The following is a 17,861-nucleotide window of genomic DNA, read 5'->3' as shown; positions in this document are numbered from 1 at the left end:
GCGAAATAACGAACACGTCTGCTTTGGATAACGCTCTGATTTAATGTGTCATAAAACTAACACTAGCTTACATACTTAAATAAATATGACGTTCCCCCACCTCATCTCCGGGGAAGCAAAAGAAAAAAAAAATTATTAAGAAATACATTTTTTTTTTTTTTACATACTAGTAACTCACATTAAGTAAAATATTCAAATAATCATAACCTTCTCGTTATTTTTCTTAATTTCTAGTAGCTTACAACTAATTACATTAATTATGTTTTACAAATGGTTTTGTTCTATTTTTATGAATAATTTCAATTTTACCTTTCCTCAAAATCTTTACATTCGGTTCCTGTTCTTCTACAACTATATATGGACCGTTATACAATGTTTCTAATTTATTTCCTGTTTCGTTTTTTACTAGTAACATATCGTTTGGTTTATAATTAATTTGATTTACATTTTTATCATAATTACGTTTCCTTTTCTCTTTACATTTCAATAAATTTTTCTTAGCATCCTTATTAGCTAATTGTAATCTATATTTTAATTCTAAACTGTAATTATCTGGATTATACAATGGTTCTATGTCTGAAGAAATTCTACTGGGAATTTCACATGATTTACCAAAAACTAGTTCATAGGGTGCGTATTTTGTACTTGAATGAATTGTATTATTATACATAAAACACCAAAATGGTAGCCATTGGCTCCATGTTTCTGGATGATTATCACATTGTATGCGCAAAAAGGAACCTAGATGTTTATGTGCGTTTTCAAGAGAACCAATAGTTTGATGATGATACGCAGTAGAACTTAATTTTTCTATGTTTAGTAATTTACATACCTCTTCCATCGTTTCAGACATGAATTCTTTTCCACGATCGGTAGCAATAACTTTCGGAATCCCAAACCTTAAAATGAAATTATTAACAAAACATTTAGCAATACTTACCGTTTCCTTATTTCTAAGAGGATAAGCCTCGACAAATTTACTTAATTCACATTGTATAGTTAATATATATTTGTTATCTTCTATATCTATATCTAACGGACCTACTATGTCCAGAAAAATTTTTTCTAAAGCGGAATTCGCTGTGGTCGTAATGACCATAGGTTCTTTAATATACCTAGAATGTTTCATTTTCTGACATTTTTCACACTTTCTAACATAATTCTTAACATCATTTTCTAAACCTGGCCAGTAAAATTTACGTCTTACATTATTAACCATTCTGCGAACCCCAGCATGACCGCTTGTGGGTAGCAGATGATAGTCATTCAAAATAAATTGTTTTTCCTCGTCATTATCTATTCTTTTTACTCCTCTCAAAATACAAATACGTGGACCGGTCCATTTGTCTCTGTTCTTTATCTCTTCTATAAGATTCTTTATAAATAAGATGTTATCTTCTTTTTTTATTATACAAATTTCTTTAATTTTTAACTTTTCACATATGTCCCTTAATTTTTCCACAAAAACGTCTCGCGTGTATTGTGCTTTAAAATCAAGGTTAATATATAATATATTTTTATTTTTTATAAATGCGAAACATTCAGATTCGACATCAATATTCTTTTTAATTTTTCTCAAATCCTCTCCATTTATTGAAATTAATTCAACAGTATCATTCGGTATCCTAAGTATTTCCACAACTCTTGGTTGATCAGGCCAATCGTTCGGGTTAATACTTGTGATATCGTTTGTTGTTCTATCATCCTCACGTTCATCTCCTCTTTCGGTCTCTTTTAGTATTTTAGCTTGCGCTCTTGTCATAACTCCCAATGTCCTTTCATTCATCAATTTCAAATCTTGCGAAGTTATACTTATACGCGATAAAGCATCTGCTATAACGTTATCTTTCCCTTTAACATATACTACTTTAAAATCATATTCCTCTAGTGCTAACCGAAATTTTAAAAGTCTACTTGAAGGGTCTTTCATCCCAAACAAGTATATTAAAGGTTTATGGTCTGTCATTATAGTAAAAGTACGTCCATATAAGTATGGTCTGAAATATTTTACACTCCAAACTATAGCGAGTAACTCTTTCTGTATAGTCGGATAATTTAATTCAGCTTTATTCAAAGGTCTACTAGTATATGCTACAACTCTCATATTGTTATTACAAAGTACTGCACCTATGGCTGTTCCTGACGCGTCAGTTTGTAATATAAATTCTTTTGAAAAATCAGGGTATTGTAAAATAGGAGGATTAATTAAAGCATTTTTCAAAATATTAAATGATTTATCGCATTGTTCAGTCCATTCAAATTTGACATTCTTTTTGCAAAGTTTGTTTAAACAATTCGTTATGTCTGCAAAATTGTTAATAAATTTTCTATAGTAGTTACACATCGCGACAAAACGTCTTACTTCATCAACGTTTGTCGGTGTTGGATAATTTTGAATAGTTTTTATTTTGTCTAGATCTGGTTGTATTCCCTTAGAAGATATGGTATGACCTAAATATAATAATTCTGTTTTTAAGAATTGACACTTACTGGGATTTAATTTGAGATTGACTTTACGTAAGCGTTCGAAAATTTCTATCAAGTTTTTGTTATGCGATTCTAAATTTCTCCCGAAACAAATACAATCATCTAAATAAATAAAACAATTTACGTAGTTAAGACCTGACATAGCTACTGACATTACTCTAGAGAAAGCGCTGGGACTGATTTTTAATCCCATAGGAAGACGCTTCATTTGATATTGACCTGTACCAGTTGTAAACGATGTTATCGGTCTAGATTCAGGTTTTAATGAACATTGATAATAAGATTGACTAAGGTCTAAATGCGTGTAATAGATTGCACCTGAGAGTGAGTCTAATATTTCCGTGATGTTCGGTAATGGGAATTTATCATCCTGTATTACGTCATTTAACTTACGGTAGTCAATTACTAATCTCCACTTTTTATTGTTTTTATCGTCTGATTTTTTAGGTACTAATAGTATAGGACTGGACCACTCACTTTGTGATGGTTCTATAATATCTTCATCTAACATTTGTTTTATTTGTTTTTCTATTTCCGGTTTTAAACTATATGGTAATCTATACGGTTTTACATAAACTGGATTTACATTTTGTTTTAATTGAATTGATTGTTCACACAAGTTAGTAGTAGTAAGTTTATCGCCGGGTAAATGGAATATGTCAGCATATTTCGAACAAATACTCTGTATACTATTACGTTCGCTCGTACCTAAGTGATCAAGTTTCAAAGATTGCAACAATGTTTTTGCACGTGTAGAGTCCAAAGTACACTTATCGAAAGAACAAACATTATATTCGCTTAAAGGTAATAATTGAGGTTGAAAAATAGGTATTGTTATTTCTTTGTCACTAGTGTTCATTAACCTGATAGGTATTACGTTATTTTTAGGTTTTACTATTAAACCAGCTAAAAATAAATTTTCTTGTAATTCTTTCTGCACAATCACACTGTCTTCTTTCACATCTGAAGTTAATTTTATGTAATGAATAGTTTCGCATCGTGACGGTATCGTTATATAACCTGTACATACTTTAGGCGAAGTGTATAATGGTATCTGACTTTGTTTTTCATTTGTTAAAATTAATATATTTTTCTCTAAATTGATAGTTGAATTAAAATTGTTTAGAAAATCTAATCCAATAATACCATCTGATTTACAAGGTAAATTTTCAAACAAATAAAACTTATGTTCATAACTAGTTCCGTCTAATGCTTGCAAAGTTAAATAAACATAACCTTCCGAGTATGTCTTACCACCTATACCGTTTATAACAATAGGGTCTCTATGTATCGGTATGTGTACCGATAAGGTATTACTGCGAATTGCTGATAACGACGCACCAGTGTCTATCAACCATGAATATTTTTGACTGTCTAAACTCAAATAAACATATTTTACGTTATCATCGCAAGTCAAAATATAGTTTTTAGGACCGAAAAAACTGATTTAATTTAGTAGTTTCATGTTCTGTCGGACTTTCGATTTGTGCCTGATACATATTACGCTGATTTCGATTATCATTACTACGGCTACCACGAAATCGATTTGAACTAAAATTGTTACGAAAACCTCTTGTCGGTCGGTGATAATAATGACCACGGTTATAATTATTATTTATGTACGTACCTTTCGTGTTATTGTTGATACTGTTATGGTTCCATCCGCGATGTGTATAACTTCCTCTTTGCATTCGGCCGCCTCTACCTCTATGAGAAAACCTGTTGTAGGGGACTTGGTTACCTTTTCTTTGTGCATTGAATATGTTGTTAGGAGACGAAGGCTGTCCAAGTTCCTCATCTTCAGCAGCACGCACTGCATCCTTCAGCTCAGAGTAGTCTCGAGCAGATATAATTGTACTTAGCCGCCTGTTGCGTAAACCATCTGCAAACCTTTTAATTGCAAGTTTTTCATTTATAGGTCTCAATATCTCACACGACTTTGGATTTCCGTCGCTCTGTGCGATAGTAAGGCCTACAAATAACTCTGACAATTTATCTCCGTATTCATGAATTGACATATTATTCTGAGATAAACTATTCAATTGGTTAAGTAGAGCAGTTGCTGATTTTTTAGTCAATAGAGAATTCTTAATATCTCGTACTAAAGTGTTTACGTCATTATATTCGCTTTTTAATTTTAATTTAGCAGTTTTAGTTAATCTTGTTTTTAACACAAAAGAAATTAATAATTTTTTCTGTGTATTATCTACTAGACATTCATCGTACATTTCAATTCCATCAATAATTTTTTCAATAGTTTCCTCCGTATTGTCCATGACGGGGATCAAAGAAGTTGCCGTCTTTATATCAAATCTATCCATTTTTATAATTTTATACTGTTCACAATTACTAACTTTATAATTCAAAATTTTATTATACACTAATTCAATACGTTGTTGTAACGTTCCTAAAACATAATTTGTTACTTCTATTCTAATATTTTGCTCATTAAAGTTACTAATAATGTCCTTATACGTTAAAAATAATTTTTGAGCTTCTAAAATCTTACCATTAACATTTTCTGAATATTTTAATCTCCTATCAGGGCCTAATTTTCTTAAATCAATTTGAATATCAGTTAACTTACTTAATATATATTCTAAATTCTGTTCCATATAGTTCTTAAATTAACACTTTAACACGAACGCTACACTTTTACTTCACTACACTTTTTCTTTTTTTCTGCACGTTGGTCAGGCTGCATCTCCACCATCGGTCGAATTAAATCGACCGGAAAGTCGTTGCCGCATTCTTCGAAAGTACTCGGCCTGCATGCGACCTTCCATCCAGTTACGCTCGCTTCTTCTCCAACACTTGCAACCCAAGTATATTGCACCCGCAAGGAAAATTACCAGGGCCACTGTTAATAATATATTATTGGTAATAATGTGTTTTTCTATCTCTGACGTACCAGCGTTGTTAGATCCTGCTGCGTTTTGAGTGATTATCACCTCTTTATCTTCTTCCTTCGAGTAACTTTTACCCATGTTGTTTGTATGCTTCAGTAATTTAATTTTAATTAAATCGTTATAACTTCATATAAGTGGCACCGAGGCACACAGGAATGTGCACCGTGCGCACATATCGGCTATCCGACACTCGTCCACGTCACGGCATGGCAGGGTCGCCATGAGGTGTGGAGTGCGGGGAAGCGAAATAACGAACACGTCTGCTTTGGATAACGCTCTGATTTAATGTGTCATAAAACTAACACTAGCTTACATACTTAAATAAATATGACGTTCCCCCACCTCAAAGTGTGTTATGTTTGTTTGTGTTCAGTGGACGCGATCTGTATCGCGGACCCGGCGTTCGATGCGCCCTCGGTGAGCGGCATGCCGCGGCCCGCGCACGCCGCGCCCACCATGCCCGCCGCACCCGCCGCACCCACCATGCCCACCATGCCCGCGCACGGACACCCCACCGCGCTCGCGCCCGCCGCCGCGCCCACCGTGCGCATCGTCGAACAGCCCGCCAGCAAGGCACTCAGGTATACCTTTTTTATACTTATATCCAGGAATGAGTCCTAGGATCTCCAAAGTAACACACCCGAACTCCACATGGCTGAGGTTCACCATCCAGGAGAAAGTATAGTCAATCTTTTTTTGTAGGTCGGCGATCGTAACTTGTATTGTCATCACCCCAGCTTTTGAATTGAAAATTTATAACTAGAGAAGTAATTGTTTATTTACAATAGATCGATGTTCAAACATATCTGCGCCTGAGCAAGTCAGCCGCACTAAATGGGGCGGCCGTTGGTAAATGTTTATTTTGAGATATTCAGGTCACAGCCTCTGAGATCAACTTCCAATCGTGATGCGTCTACATATGCTTTACAATGACTTAATTTAAAAGCAATAAATCATGTAAATTTGTTCAAATTATGATCATAAAGTGAAAAGTGAATATGTTAATTTGTTTTCTTCTCAGTATCATTTGAGAATGGGAGAAATGTTATCCATTATTTTTGTCACACAATATAATATAACCAAAGCTTAAATGTAAAGCAATTTTTATAATATCTATGATTATTTTGCTAAAATTTCGTTTTAGGTTTCGTTACGAATGCGAGGGTCGGTCAGCGGGTTCGATCCCCGGCGTGAACAGCACGAGCGAGCGCAAGACGTACCCCACTATCGAGATCTCCGGCTGCAGCGGGAACGCCATTGTCGTCGTCTCCTGCGTCACCAAGGACCATCCATACAAGTTAGTGTTTATACAAGATATTCTCAACAACCATTAATCAGATTTCAGAAATTGTTTTTGTATTTAATAGACCAATTATTATTAGCAGTTAAAGGTTGTATAACATCGGTGTAACATTTGAGAATAGAGGAAAAATTAAAAGAAAACAAAGTAAGAAAGTTGTAGCGCAGTCGAGAATGATGTAAAATGTTTAACCACAGAGCACAGTTGTTATAGAAAGGCAAACGCTCTTTTCAATCATCTATTTGGCTATCAGTCAACAAACCACATCGGTTAAATTATAAAAATAGATATGATAAATATTTCGCAGTGCTCAGTTAAACAATTTCATAACTCAATTACGGCTACTCGATCTTTAACCGAAAATGTCGAGGCGTAGACGCGTGGGTGACGCGTTTACTGCGCGGGCATTACAACAACAATGTGTTGTGCAGACCGCACCCTCACAACCTGGTGGGTCGTGAGCGGTGCGAGCGCGGCGTGTGCACGGTGAAGGCGGAGCTGAGCGGCGACAGCACGCTGGTCTCCTTCAGCAACCTCGGCATTCAGTGCGTCAAGCGCAAGGACGTCGACGCCGCGCTGCGCACGAGAGAGGAGCTGCGCGTCGACCCATTCAAAAGTGAGACCACAAACACACACATACAACATACCACTGTTCACTGTTCACTGTGCCAATTACTTCACTCTCATCAACAAAAGACCATCTAATCTATACATATAAATAAAATTGAATGTATGTCTGTAATATTGAAAAACAAATTTATATTTCGTACACATGTACGTAAAATGTTTGTCTGCGTGACTGCATTGTCTTGTATGTTCCGGATAATCTCCGGAACTGGTGTACTGACTTTGACGGGAAGGTAGATGTTACGTGCTGGCATATTAAAGCTAATTTTTATTTAATTCCGCGCTGATGAAGTCGCGTGCGACAGCTAGTATAGAATACACTTAGTATTAATTACACATAGGAATGTCCAAAAATCAGACTTCTTATGGTAAAACAACTATAGATATTTTGTTTTCCTTTGCTTTTACATAAATCTTACTTAGGAAGGACAAGATGATTGCCATTCATGGTCTTTTAGCAACTAAAAGTTCATTTAACAGTAGAATAGCTGACTGTCTCCAGTATTAAAAAGACGAGGAGATGAGCATATAAATAAGAAGATAATTATGAGAGAGGATGCGTAAGAAAGAGTGAAAACACACATGATCTATACGTCCTTACTGAGGGGCTCGGAACCTACCCCAAGTTAGGGGTGACTAGACCATAGTTAACCACGCTGACCAAGTGCGGGTTGAATTCACACATATCATTGAATTTCTTCTCAGATATGTGCAGCATCACGATGTTTTCCTTCACCGTAAGAACGTCGAATAAATGTACATATGTAAATCGAAAAATACATTGGTTCATGGCAGGATTCGAACCCAGGACCTGCAGATTGCATATCAAGTGCTTAAGCCCTGAGTCACCGACGCTCTCTATCAACTGTCGAGATGTATGAAAGAGTGGTTACATACTGTGCAAGATGATGGGACCAAATATATGAATGTTAAAATCGGTCAGAGGCGGCGTGTGGAGAGTGCGAGCAACAATGCTACTATTTTTGTAACCGCTATTTCTGTACTGGTGTTGCTACTGCCGCTGCCCTGCCAATGCTGACCCAATTTTATACAACTTATATGTTTAAGGAAATGGTAGACTTCCAGTCGATCGTTCTACTAAATATTTGTTATTAATAAAAAACATGTTAGAATACAGAAATATATAGATAATGCATTATGGAATCTCTTTTTCAAAGTTTAATATCAAAGTATAACTTTTAACACATTGATTAGGTATTACTGTGAATGATAGGATTAAAATTTAAGGCGCGAAAGCTGTAGTGTCTAGAATCTAGATTGATGAAGTACTTAAGAAGGTCGATATTAAGAGAATTCGAAACCAAGGTGCATGTATGCATATATGTATGAATGTAGAAGAAACGAGAGTTGTGTCAGGACAGCGCCAAATGGATATTTGTGTCTGTGGTCTCTGCCTACCTCTCTGAGGTATGGGCGTTGTGTAACTTGATTAAATTTAAATAATTTGGTGTATGATTCACTGGTGATTATAATCTGTTATGACTATTGTATACTAGCTGTCGCCTGCGACATCGTCCGTGCGGAGTTTTTCCAGATTATGTTCTACGTCTGTGTTAAATTTCATGAAGATCCGTTGAGCCATTCTTGAGATCCTTTAATAAACGTCCATCCATCTAAACTTTCGCATTTATAATGTTAGTAAGAAGTAATATGAAATTTTCACAACTTTAGTATTAAATAGATAAATAATATGTAGAAGAATTTATTTTTATCTTTTAAAATTGTTTATGAATGTGACGATAGTGGAAACGACCCTTGAGTCGGTGACGTCAGTAGAGTGGGGTGAGTGGGGAGAGGGGGAGGTGTCAGACGATCAGACTCCGTTTGCGTCACGCTGTCTCTGTTGTGAGGAGAAATGTAGCGAAATTAAATTAGTCCGTCGGAAATACCATTGCGGTGACTAATACGAAAAATAGGGATAATCTCAGACATATGAAATATACTTCCTAGAGAATATGATGACGAGATTCAGATGTCATTTATAATGATTTTTAATTGGAGTGTCTGTTTTTATATTTTGCGAACATGATGTAAAAAAAAAGTTTATACTGAAAGGTTGCTGGTGTATTCGGGAATATTATAGGTAATTTTTTTTTTAATTTTCCAATGCCGTAGTCACGGGCGATCGCTAGTTTTTTGTAAATGCAGTTTAAATGTTGTTTAGGAATTTTATTCCACCGCATCCTGTTCCTCTATATCCACTTTGCTATCTGCACCGGGTATTATGCCTTTCAAATACAACACTGGTGTCATTTAAATGATGTTTCGTGACATGAGAGCGTGTGTTGTACAGCGGGGTTCAGCCACCGCGCGCAGCCGCAGAGCATCGACCTGAACGCGGTGCGGCTGTGCTTCCAAGTGTTCGTGACGGGAGAGCGCGGCAAAGTGCGCCTCGCGCTCGCACCCGTCGTCTCCGACGTCATCTACGACAAGAAGGCCATGAGCGACCTCCACATCGCCCGCGTCTCGCACTGCACGGGACCCGCCGGCGGCCGCATGACCATGATACTGCTCTGCGAGAAGGTATCCCCCCACCACCACATTGACCCAAAGTGGGAAGCAAAGTTAATACTTCAGGTGTAACATGAAGTTGCAAGAATAGCTTTAAAACAAAACTATTGTATAATTACGTAGCATCTAAAGGTTCTATTCCTAATTTTTTTTAAAGTTACAAAAAAGAATGCTAATGTGCAAATGTGATCGAAGCGCCTGCTAACTATGGCCTTTAAATGACAAATTACTAGTAGATGTAATTGAACTCGAATAAAAACTTAGTAGACAGTTTTTTGTAGCAGAATATTTGAAACAATGCTTCTTTTTCAAGTTAGCGAATCAATTTGACAAAGACATGATGTTATTGTGTGCGTGTGTCAGGTGACGGGACAGGACACGGCCGTGGTGTTCTTCGAGAAGGAGAACGAGGAGGTGGTGTGGGAGGCGGCGGCCACCAACGTGCACGTGCACAAGCAGGCCGCCATCGCCTTCGACATACCCCCCTACCGCGACCCCGCGCCCCGCGACAACGTCAAGGTAACGCCCCCAGCCCCATACCCCCACACCCCCAGCCCACGCCCCCAGCCCACACCCCCAGCGACACTGTGACATCTGTCCTTGAAGGTGGAAGCTCCAAGTGACTTTCTCACATAGAGTACTGTTAGTCATATTGTTGTTATAAATGTGTAATAAAGTAAAAAGTTTAAAAGAAACATGCATTAATTTATAAATTTCAATTTTTTAAAGATATAGATATAGAGTATGTTAGTATGACGTAACTTTAACTGATCAAGGTGTGACGATGATCGTTCAGTTTACGTAAATCGTATTTTGAGTTTGTCGGATGTGTTAGCTGCGGCGGCTAAATCAGTTACAGCGGCCATTGGCGGCGAGCCAGACCACCAGAACTAACACACGGTCTATCATGAATACGAGTACTATAAAATCCCTATTTATTATAAAACCATATATGATTAAACTGCAGTGTTGGACACAATAGATAACTATCGAAACAACAAAGTATAGAGAGTATCCTAGTTCGCGTATTGTGTTACAGGTGTACCTGCAGCTGAAGCGGGTGACGGACAACGCGCGCAGCAACGCCGTCAACTTCGAGTACATCGCGCCCCCAGGTACTGCGCGCAAGCCTCTCCCCGACCTCGCCCCCTACGCCGCACTGCTGCGTCACAAGTCCGACACCAACAACAACCGCCCCCCACCCCCACCCCCACTCGCACACGACACACACGCGCTACACCACACCGACACCACCGACAACACCGACACCGACCTCGACCCCGTCAGCTCCACCAGCGGCGACGTCGACCCCCAGCCCGACCCCCAACACAACGACCACTCCGCCGTGAACGGTGACATCGCCGATGTGGTCGACTCCCCCGAGAAGAGCCTCGACGACCTGCTGGACCAGGTGGCCGAGCTCGACGAGATATACTCCGAGAACAGAACGAGGCTCGAGACTGCCGGCACCGGCACCGCGCGAGACGCCGACACCGACCTCGAGGACTTCGATGACGCCGGCACCTACACCAGTCTTCAGCTCGCCTTCCGCAACCCCCTGCCCATCGCCGAGCCCCCCGCGCCCGAGCCCGACCCCCCGCCCTACGAGGACGTGCACGTGCAGACCTACCGCGGCCCCATCATAGAGTTCACGACCCTCAAGCGCGACACCGACGACGAGCGCGCGCCGCCGCTGCCCCCCAAGCGCGTGCGCAAGACCGCAGACTCCCTGCGCGCCAGTCAGACCTCCGTCGACAGCATCCTACGACCCGGCCGTCGGCTGCCCCTCGCGCCCCCCGCACCCGCCGCACCCCCAGCCCGGCTAACGGTGGCGCACAGCGAGCCCGCGCTGCCCCCCGCGCCCAAGAAGCGCTCCTTCCTGTCGCGTCTGTTCCGGCGCAAGGAGAAGTCGCCCGCCCCCAGCGTGAAGTCCGCGGCGGAGGGGGGGCGCGGCAAGCCGGCCGGCCGCTCCGTCAGCAGCGTGTCGGGGCAGCGCCCGGCGCGCTTCCGCTCGGCCACGTCACACCACTCGCTGAGGGACAACGCGTCCGCCGGCGGGCTGAGCTACGCCGACAGCGTGACGCACATCTCGCTGCACGCGGACCCCGACGAGGTGTCGCAGAGCTCGCTGCGGCGCTCGGGGCCGCTCCCCCCCGCGGACGGCACCATCCTGGTGGCGGAGAGCGTGCTGGCGCTCGACGCCTCCGCCTTCCGCAAGCTGCGCGACGACCTCGACCTGACGGACGCGGAGCACTACGCGCTGTACATGGCCGTCGCCCCACACGCCACCGCATCCGAGTTCGACGACACCAGCTGCTACTACTCCCCGGTCGATATCTCCTCCTCCTCCAACTTGCACAACTAGAGCTACATCCGACTTTGACTCTGACCCACCTCAATCCGAGATGAAGGCGTCAATAGAAGAATACGAAACAAACGACTCGATCCACGAACAAAGTTTGTTGTCTCGCTCTCTGTTTACACCAAACAATGTACACAGTAAACAACACATACAACAAGTACATTCACAGAATAAAACTTTATTATAAGGGATCATAACCATTTCATACAAAACACATTACATTGGTGAAATTTAAACTTCCATCAAATGTGATTTAAAGTTGTAATGTTTGTCTGTGTACTTAACGTAATTCTTCCTAAGTCTAGCTCTTATCAAATTTCTAGTCTAATTGCGAATTTACAGCAATTTGTACGTCATTATATTAAAAATATAGTAAAATAAGAGAGATTTACCTATTTGTTAATATACAAATAGAAATAAGAATAAATCTCTCCAAAGCTCTAATCTAGTCCAGACATTATCTACGTCAATATTTTAACAATTCCGACCACGAATATTTTAAGATTATTTATTAATCACTAAAAGATAAAAAAAAAAATTGTTGTATACGTGTTTTCAAATATGTTAACTGCTCGCTGTACGCCGCTACACCAAACATTATTATGAACCGACAAAATATTTGAAAACATCTATACCTTGTATGAAATATATTTCGTTACCAATCTTTATAAAAAAAAAAATATTTAAATTGTTTTTTTTTTTTTAATTTATTGTATATTTAAATTAAATTTTGTTGCATTTTCGTTATTTAATGTTTTGTTTATTTTCTAGATATAGTAAACTCTAAGCGAAAGAAGCCATTGTCTCCATTCGCACAGAATAGTAAGTTATTTACTATCTTATATATACATCTAAACATATATTTATATATTATTTATATTTAAAAGGTTTATATTTTATGTAAATTGTATGGAAGATATTATATTGGGATAATTATTTTGTTTGTCTATAGTACAAAATGTTCGTTGTCTTTGGTATTATGAATTTCCACATGTATAATGTTGTCTATGGTTGTTCAAAGACAAACATGTCATGTTTTTTTCTCTGTACGACAGTTGAAACTAGCAGTGGTTATGTTTATTTTGGTTGTATCGTAGTTTTGGTGGAGGTTTTTTTTACTAACAATAATTTAATGATTTATTTATTAGGTACAATTTATTCGCTTTATTTTTTAACAAAAATATAGTCAATTTTTTTATGTGGCAATATTGAGGTGTAATTTATAAATGACTAGGTCTTAATATTTTGATATATTTGATCAGAAGTTTTTTTTTTTAGATCATTTTGTTTGGTATTCAAAAATTTTGTTACTATTATTGCTTTTTATATTTTTATTTTTAAAATTAATGTAATTTTTTTTTCTAGTTACAAATATTGCTATTAAGTTGTTAATAGTACAAAAAAAATTACATTTTGCTAATATGAAAATGTGTGACCGATGCCCAAAGAGAATTAATCTCTCTTATATTATATTGTACAATTTAAAAATATAGCTTTTAAGAAAATAAACAACAACAGAATATACATTTTCAACTAATGTATACTATGTATTATAAATACCAAGATATATAAAAAAACTAATTTTTTTATGTACTAAAATTTTAGTACATTTTTTTTATAAATATAAAAAGCTAAAGCTTACATATAAAGGCTTTGAGCTGATTTAATTTGTTACCAAATCTCTAAGAATGGTAGCTATTTAATTTTTTCTTATGGCAACTAAAAGTGTAACAAAAAATTAATTCAGGGTTGTAAACTGTTTTTAAATGTAGTTGTATCTAAAGGTGCGTTTTTAAATAAATTGTTATTATTTTTTAAACATATCTTTGTTAAAAAATTTCTAGACATGTTTAGAGAAAAATTTTAGAAGAATTTACACCTTATTTAATTATACGAAGGTATTTTCGATTGTTTTTTTTTTATGAGTACGTCCAATGAACTGTTCCGCTCCATTTCGATGACTTTTACCTTTTTGTACTGTACTTTTGACAGGAGGCTTGAGTGTTGCAAGTATCTGTAATTAAAATGCTACTAAAATAAAAGAAATGTTAATTTTTTTCTAAAAATTTCACGTTTCATCCTTGAATTTGGGCTCAAAGGTACGGAATATAAGAACTTTAGGCATGATTTTGTTAGTGTTTTTTTACGTTTAATATTTTTTTTGTAACTAGTTTTTTTTTTAAAAAAAAGCTTGTGTTTTTTTTTGTTTTGTTGTTGTTTTGTTTGTGACACACATTGTCGTATTAGCATATAAGTTAATTTTTGTGCATGTTTTTTTTAGCAAATATGTAGCGATAATTTTTTATTGAGTTTATTTAAAGCAATATTAACTGCATGTTATGCTTTTTTATATCTAGCATCTATATTCTCTAAACAAATATTTTAGCACAGTAATTTTTCCAAGAGCTATCATATATTTTTTTTTAGAGATTACAGAGCAGATGTTTGTTTGAATTATTTACTATATCTATGATAAGGTCAATACATAGGAAGTTAATAAGTTACAATTTAGTAAAATTAATATCATATTTATTTTGCAGTTACCTTCAAAATGGACGTCGGTGGACAGATCAAGACAGAGCCACGAGGTGAGATGAATGTCTTATTATTCAATTTTAATTATTTAATCAAAGTTGCCATAAGGAATAAAAACAAATCTTAGTTCTCATTGCTTTAGTTGATATGAAATTGTTTATGTGGCAGAGTCTCCGAGTTATGTCCGCAGTCCTCCGCAACACGCCTACCCTCTCTACGATCAGGTAACTAATATGTCTTTAATATTCACATTACGCCTAATCTGTTGACGTAAAATTATAAATCTTGCGTTTCTCGGAACTTAATTTATGCTAATTAGATGATTTTGGTCCAGCAGTGGGGTATGGAGATGCCGCAGCAGCTGGGCATGGCGGGGCCGAGCCAGGGCGCGCAGTACCAAGCCCAGGGCATGAACTGGATGGACCAGAACTACCTGCAGCCCGGCCAGCAGCTGCAGCCGCACTCGCCCGGCATGCAGTCCCCGCTCTCCCCGGCCATGTCCCACCACCAGCTCGCCATGGGACACGTCTCTCCGGGAATGGGCCAGATGTCTCCCGCCATGGGACACGTTTCGCCCGGAATGGGACACGTTTCACCAGGAATGGGACACGTTTCGCCCGGAATGGGACACGTTTCACCAGGAATGGGACACGTTTCGCCCGGGATGGGACACATGTCCCCCGCTATGGGGCACGTCTCCCCGGGAATGGGCCATGTGTCCCCTCAGCTGAATCACGGCCAGGGGCAGTACGTACAGAACATGGGTCAGCAGACTTTGATACAAGTAAGTTTTTTTAATGCTAGCAGAAGGAAAATTTCTTTAGAGCTAACAAACACAATGGATGTTATAAAAAACGCATTCGTTTCAGGAGTTAGAGGCGACGTCGACGAGTACGCCGTCGCTGTCGAAGCTGCTGGAGGTGCAGGGTCAGGCGGAGGGCGAGGAGATGCGGCTCAGCTCTGACCTCTCGTTCCCCATGTGCGGAGCGGACCTCAGCGACAGTCTGCGCGACCTCTCCACCAAGGACCTGCTCAACAACGCCGAGTGGCCGCCGCAAGGGGGCGGGTAACGCCTCGCACGTGCCCCCCACGTGCCCCCCACTGGCACAAGTGTGGGGCGGAAACGACCCCACACGCTACGGACGAGTGCAAGTGTCATATAATAGTGCATCATAAGTGATATATGTGTGACAAAAAAAAGTTTTACTATTTGTTATCGAATGTGAATGTAGATTTTTAGTACTTTAATTTACATACAAGATAAGAAGAACGAATAGATGTCGATTTCATCCTAAATAGTAACTAACAGGATAGTTGTCTTTTTTCATTTCTAGGTCTTGTGTTGGAATTTTACATTTTTTGATTATTAATATTATGTTTCATAGGAAAATGTAAATTCATATTCAAAAATTATTGTATTTGTTTCCGGTTTCTAATACTAGTATAGTTGTTTTCAAATATGTTAGCGGTCCAAGGTGATATTCGTCGCGCTGTTCGTCCTCTTACAAAACACCTAACATTTTGTTCTGTGCAATGAGTCGCAAGAATTCAAGAGTTGCCAAGATATCTGAAACTATAATACCTAGTTTGAAATTACCTTCGAGGTTACGTTCTTTTCATTACTACATTAGTATCTAACATGTCCATATTTCTCATATAAATTCTTTTTTTTTTTAAATGAACCCCAAGGAAATTATGATACATTTAGCCATATCATTTTAATTTTTTTTCATTGTATATGTGAAGAACACAATCTTATAGCCGGGGAAGCAAAGCGGGGATTTTTGGATTTACTTGAGCAGTTAAAAAAGGGGAAACTTTGCACCCAATTGAGTACTCCTACCACAAATGAAACACTCGCTTTGTATAGCCGATCAGGATCCTATGTAAAAAAAAATCTGTTGTAGTAAATACTGAAGTGCATCAACTTGAGATAGGATGAGTTAATTCCTCATTTATTACATAATTATGATATAATTATATCACATAATAAAACATCACGATTAATTCTAAATAAACATCACATTTACTTAGCTTTTACTTATATAAAATGAATAACTCGGACATCATCATACCTGTGTCTGTTGTCATATTCTACAATTTTTTTTTATATCTCTATTTAATGAGATTCATCTAGAGTCTAGAGCAGTGATTGTCAAACTTATTTCTTTCACCGCCCCCTTTGAAAATCAATTATATTTCAGAGCCCCCTAATTTGTATTCAGCTCTAAAACTTAAAAACCACAATTTCATTACTTTAATTAATTTCAATGCTCCCTATTTTTTGAGCCCCTTATCGACCCCTCCTAGGTTTCAAACGCCCCCAAGGGGGCGTTATCGCCCACTTTGGGAAACACTGATCTAGAGCATTTACATGTAACAAGCCAACAATTTTTTTTAATAATTTTAATAATGAAGACGTAATCAGATCACAATACCATTTCTACTGGATTAGAAATGACTATTGTTATTGATTACTAATTAAAAAAAAATCGACATGTCTATATGATGCGTTAAAATGTTTTTTTTACAACAACTATCATCAGTCTGCCTTTTTCCCCTTTATAGTTTATTTTAAATTAAATTGATTTCTTTTCTGAGGACCTAGTACGAACATTTTCGAGAAAGTATTCGTAATTATTAACATTTATATTACAATTTTAACAGCTTCTATTAGGCGTAAAGTACAACCGAAAAATCTCATACATTTCGACAAATTTTGTCAATGACGTTACGGAAAGGCAAATCACAAAAGTGCATGATAGACCCTCTGTTATCTATACAGGGACCTAGCACGATTATCTGTGACAAAAAATCTTCGTATCGTCGCACAAATTTTGTAGATGAAGATATGATGGCAATTGTCATTAAATATTCCTGATAGTCCCTCCATTTGGTTAGAACGACAAATCAAATAATAATCATGTAAATACAGATTTCAAATATGTTTAACAACTTTTTGCTTTGTATATACTTTTATATATATATTTGATGTATGTTAAATTTGTGCAAGAATTGGTGCTTTTTTTATATTTGATAGAAAATAATAGATATTTTGATGTATACATATTACATTATTGTTTAATTCATATTAATATTTGTATAAATT

General features: G+C 37.9%; 2 protein-coding genes across 4 annotated transcripts; one reads left to right on the top strand and one right to left on the bottom strand.

The window, feature by feature from the left end:
- Positions 1 to 3,671: 3,671 nt before the first annotated feature.
- On the bottom strand, positions 3,672 to 4,884 carry LOC123721153. The gene has a single exon (XM_045678783.1). It carries the CDS (start codon positions 4,806 to 4,808, stop codon positions 3,915 to 3,917), a length of 894 nt encoding a protein of 297 aa, XP_045534739.1. The 5' UTR covers positions 4,809 to 4,884; the 3' UTR covers positions 3,672 to 3,914.
- A 987-nt stretch (positions 4,885 to 5,871) lies between these two features.
- Positions 5,872 to 16,060, top strand: LOC106719377 (embryonic polarity protein dorsal). 3 transcript variants are annotated; one of them, XM_045678782.1, is made up of 11 exons: positions 5,872 to 5,977; positions 6,541 to 6,693; positions 7,128 to 7,312; positions 9,638 to 9,867; positions 10,219 to 10,374; positions 10,895 to 10,970; positions 12,989 to 13,039; positions 14,758 to 14,805; positions 14,921 to 14,976; positions 15,090 to 15,536; positions 15,622 to 16,060. In XM_045678782.1, exons 1-11 carry the CDS (start codon positions 5,880 to 5,882, stop codon positions 15,820 to 15,822), a joined length of 1,701 nt encoding a protein of 566 aa, XP_045534738.1. In that variant the 5' UTR covers positions 5,872 to 5,879; the 3' UTR covers positions 15,823 to 16,060. The 3 variants fall into 3 exon arrangements, with proteins under 3 accessions (XP_045534738.1, XP_045534737.1, XP_045534736.1); XM_045678781.1 differs by having other exon boundaries at positions 15,087 to 15,536; XM_045678780.1 differs by lacking the exons at positions 12,989 to 13,039; positions 14,758 to 14,805; positions 14,921 to 14,976; positions 15,090 to 15,536; positions 15,622 to 16,060 and having other exon boundaries at positions 10,895 to 12,570.
- Positions 16,061 to 17,861: the final 1,801 nt, after the last annotated feature.

Source organism: Papilio machaon, chromosome 7 (genome assembly GCF_912999745.1).
Source record: "Papilio machaon chromosome 7, ilPapMach1.1, whole genome shotgun sequence".
Taxonomy (NCBI): Eukaryota; Metazoa; Arthropoda; class Insecta; order Lepidoptera; family Papilionidae; genus Papilio; species Papilio machaon.
Note: the sequence above shows the minus strand (reverse complement) of the source record. Positions and strands in the feature narration are given on the sequence as shown.

Coding starts and splice junctions, on each gene's coding strand:
- LOC123721153 (XM_045678783.1), bottom strand. CDS start 4,808: ATGGATAGATTTGATATAAAGACGGCAACTTCTTTGATCCCCGTCATG.
- LOC106719377 (XM_045678780.1), top strand. CDS start 5,880: ATGCCCACCATGCCCGCGCACGGACACCCCACCGCGCTCGCGCCCGCC. Junction 9,868..10,218: donor TGATACTGCTCTGCGAGAAG/GTATCCCCCCAC, acceptor TGCGTGTGTCAG/GTGACGGGACAGGACACGGC. Junction 10,375..10,894: donor CGCCCCGCGACAACGTCAAG/GTAACGCCCCCA, acceptor ATTGTGTTACAG/GTGTACCTGCAGCTGAAGCG.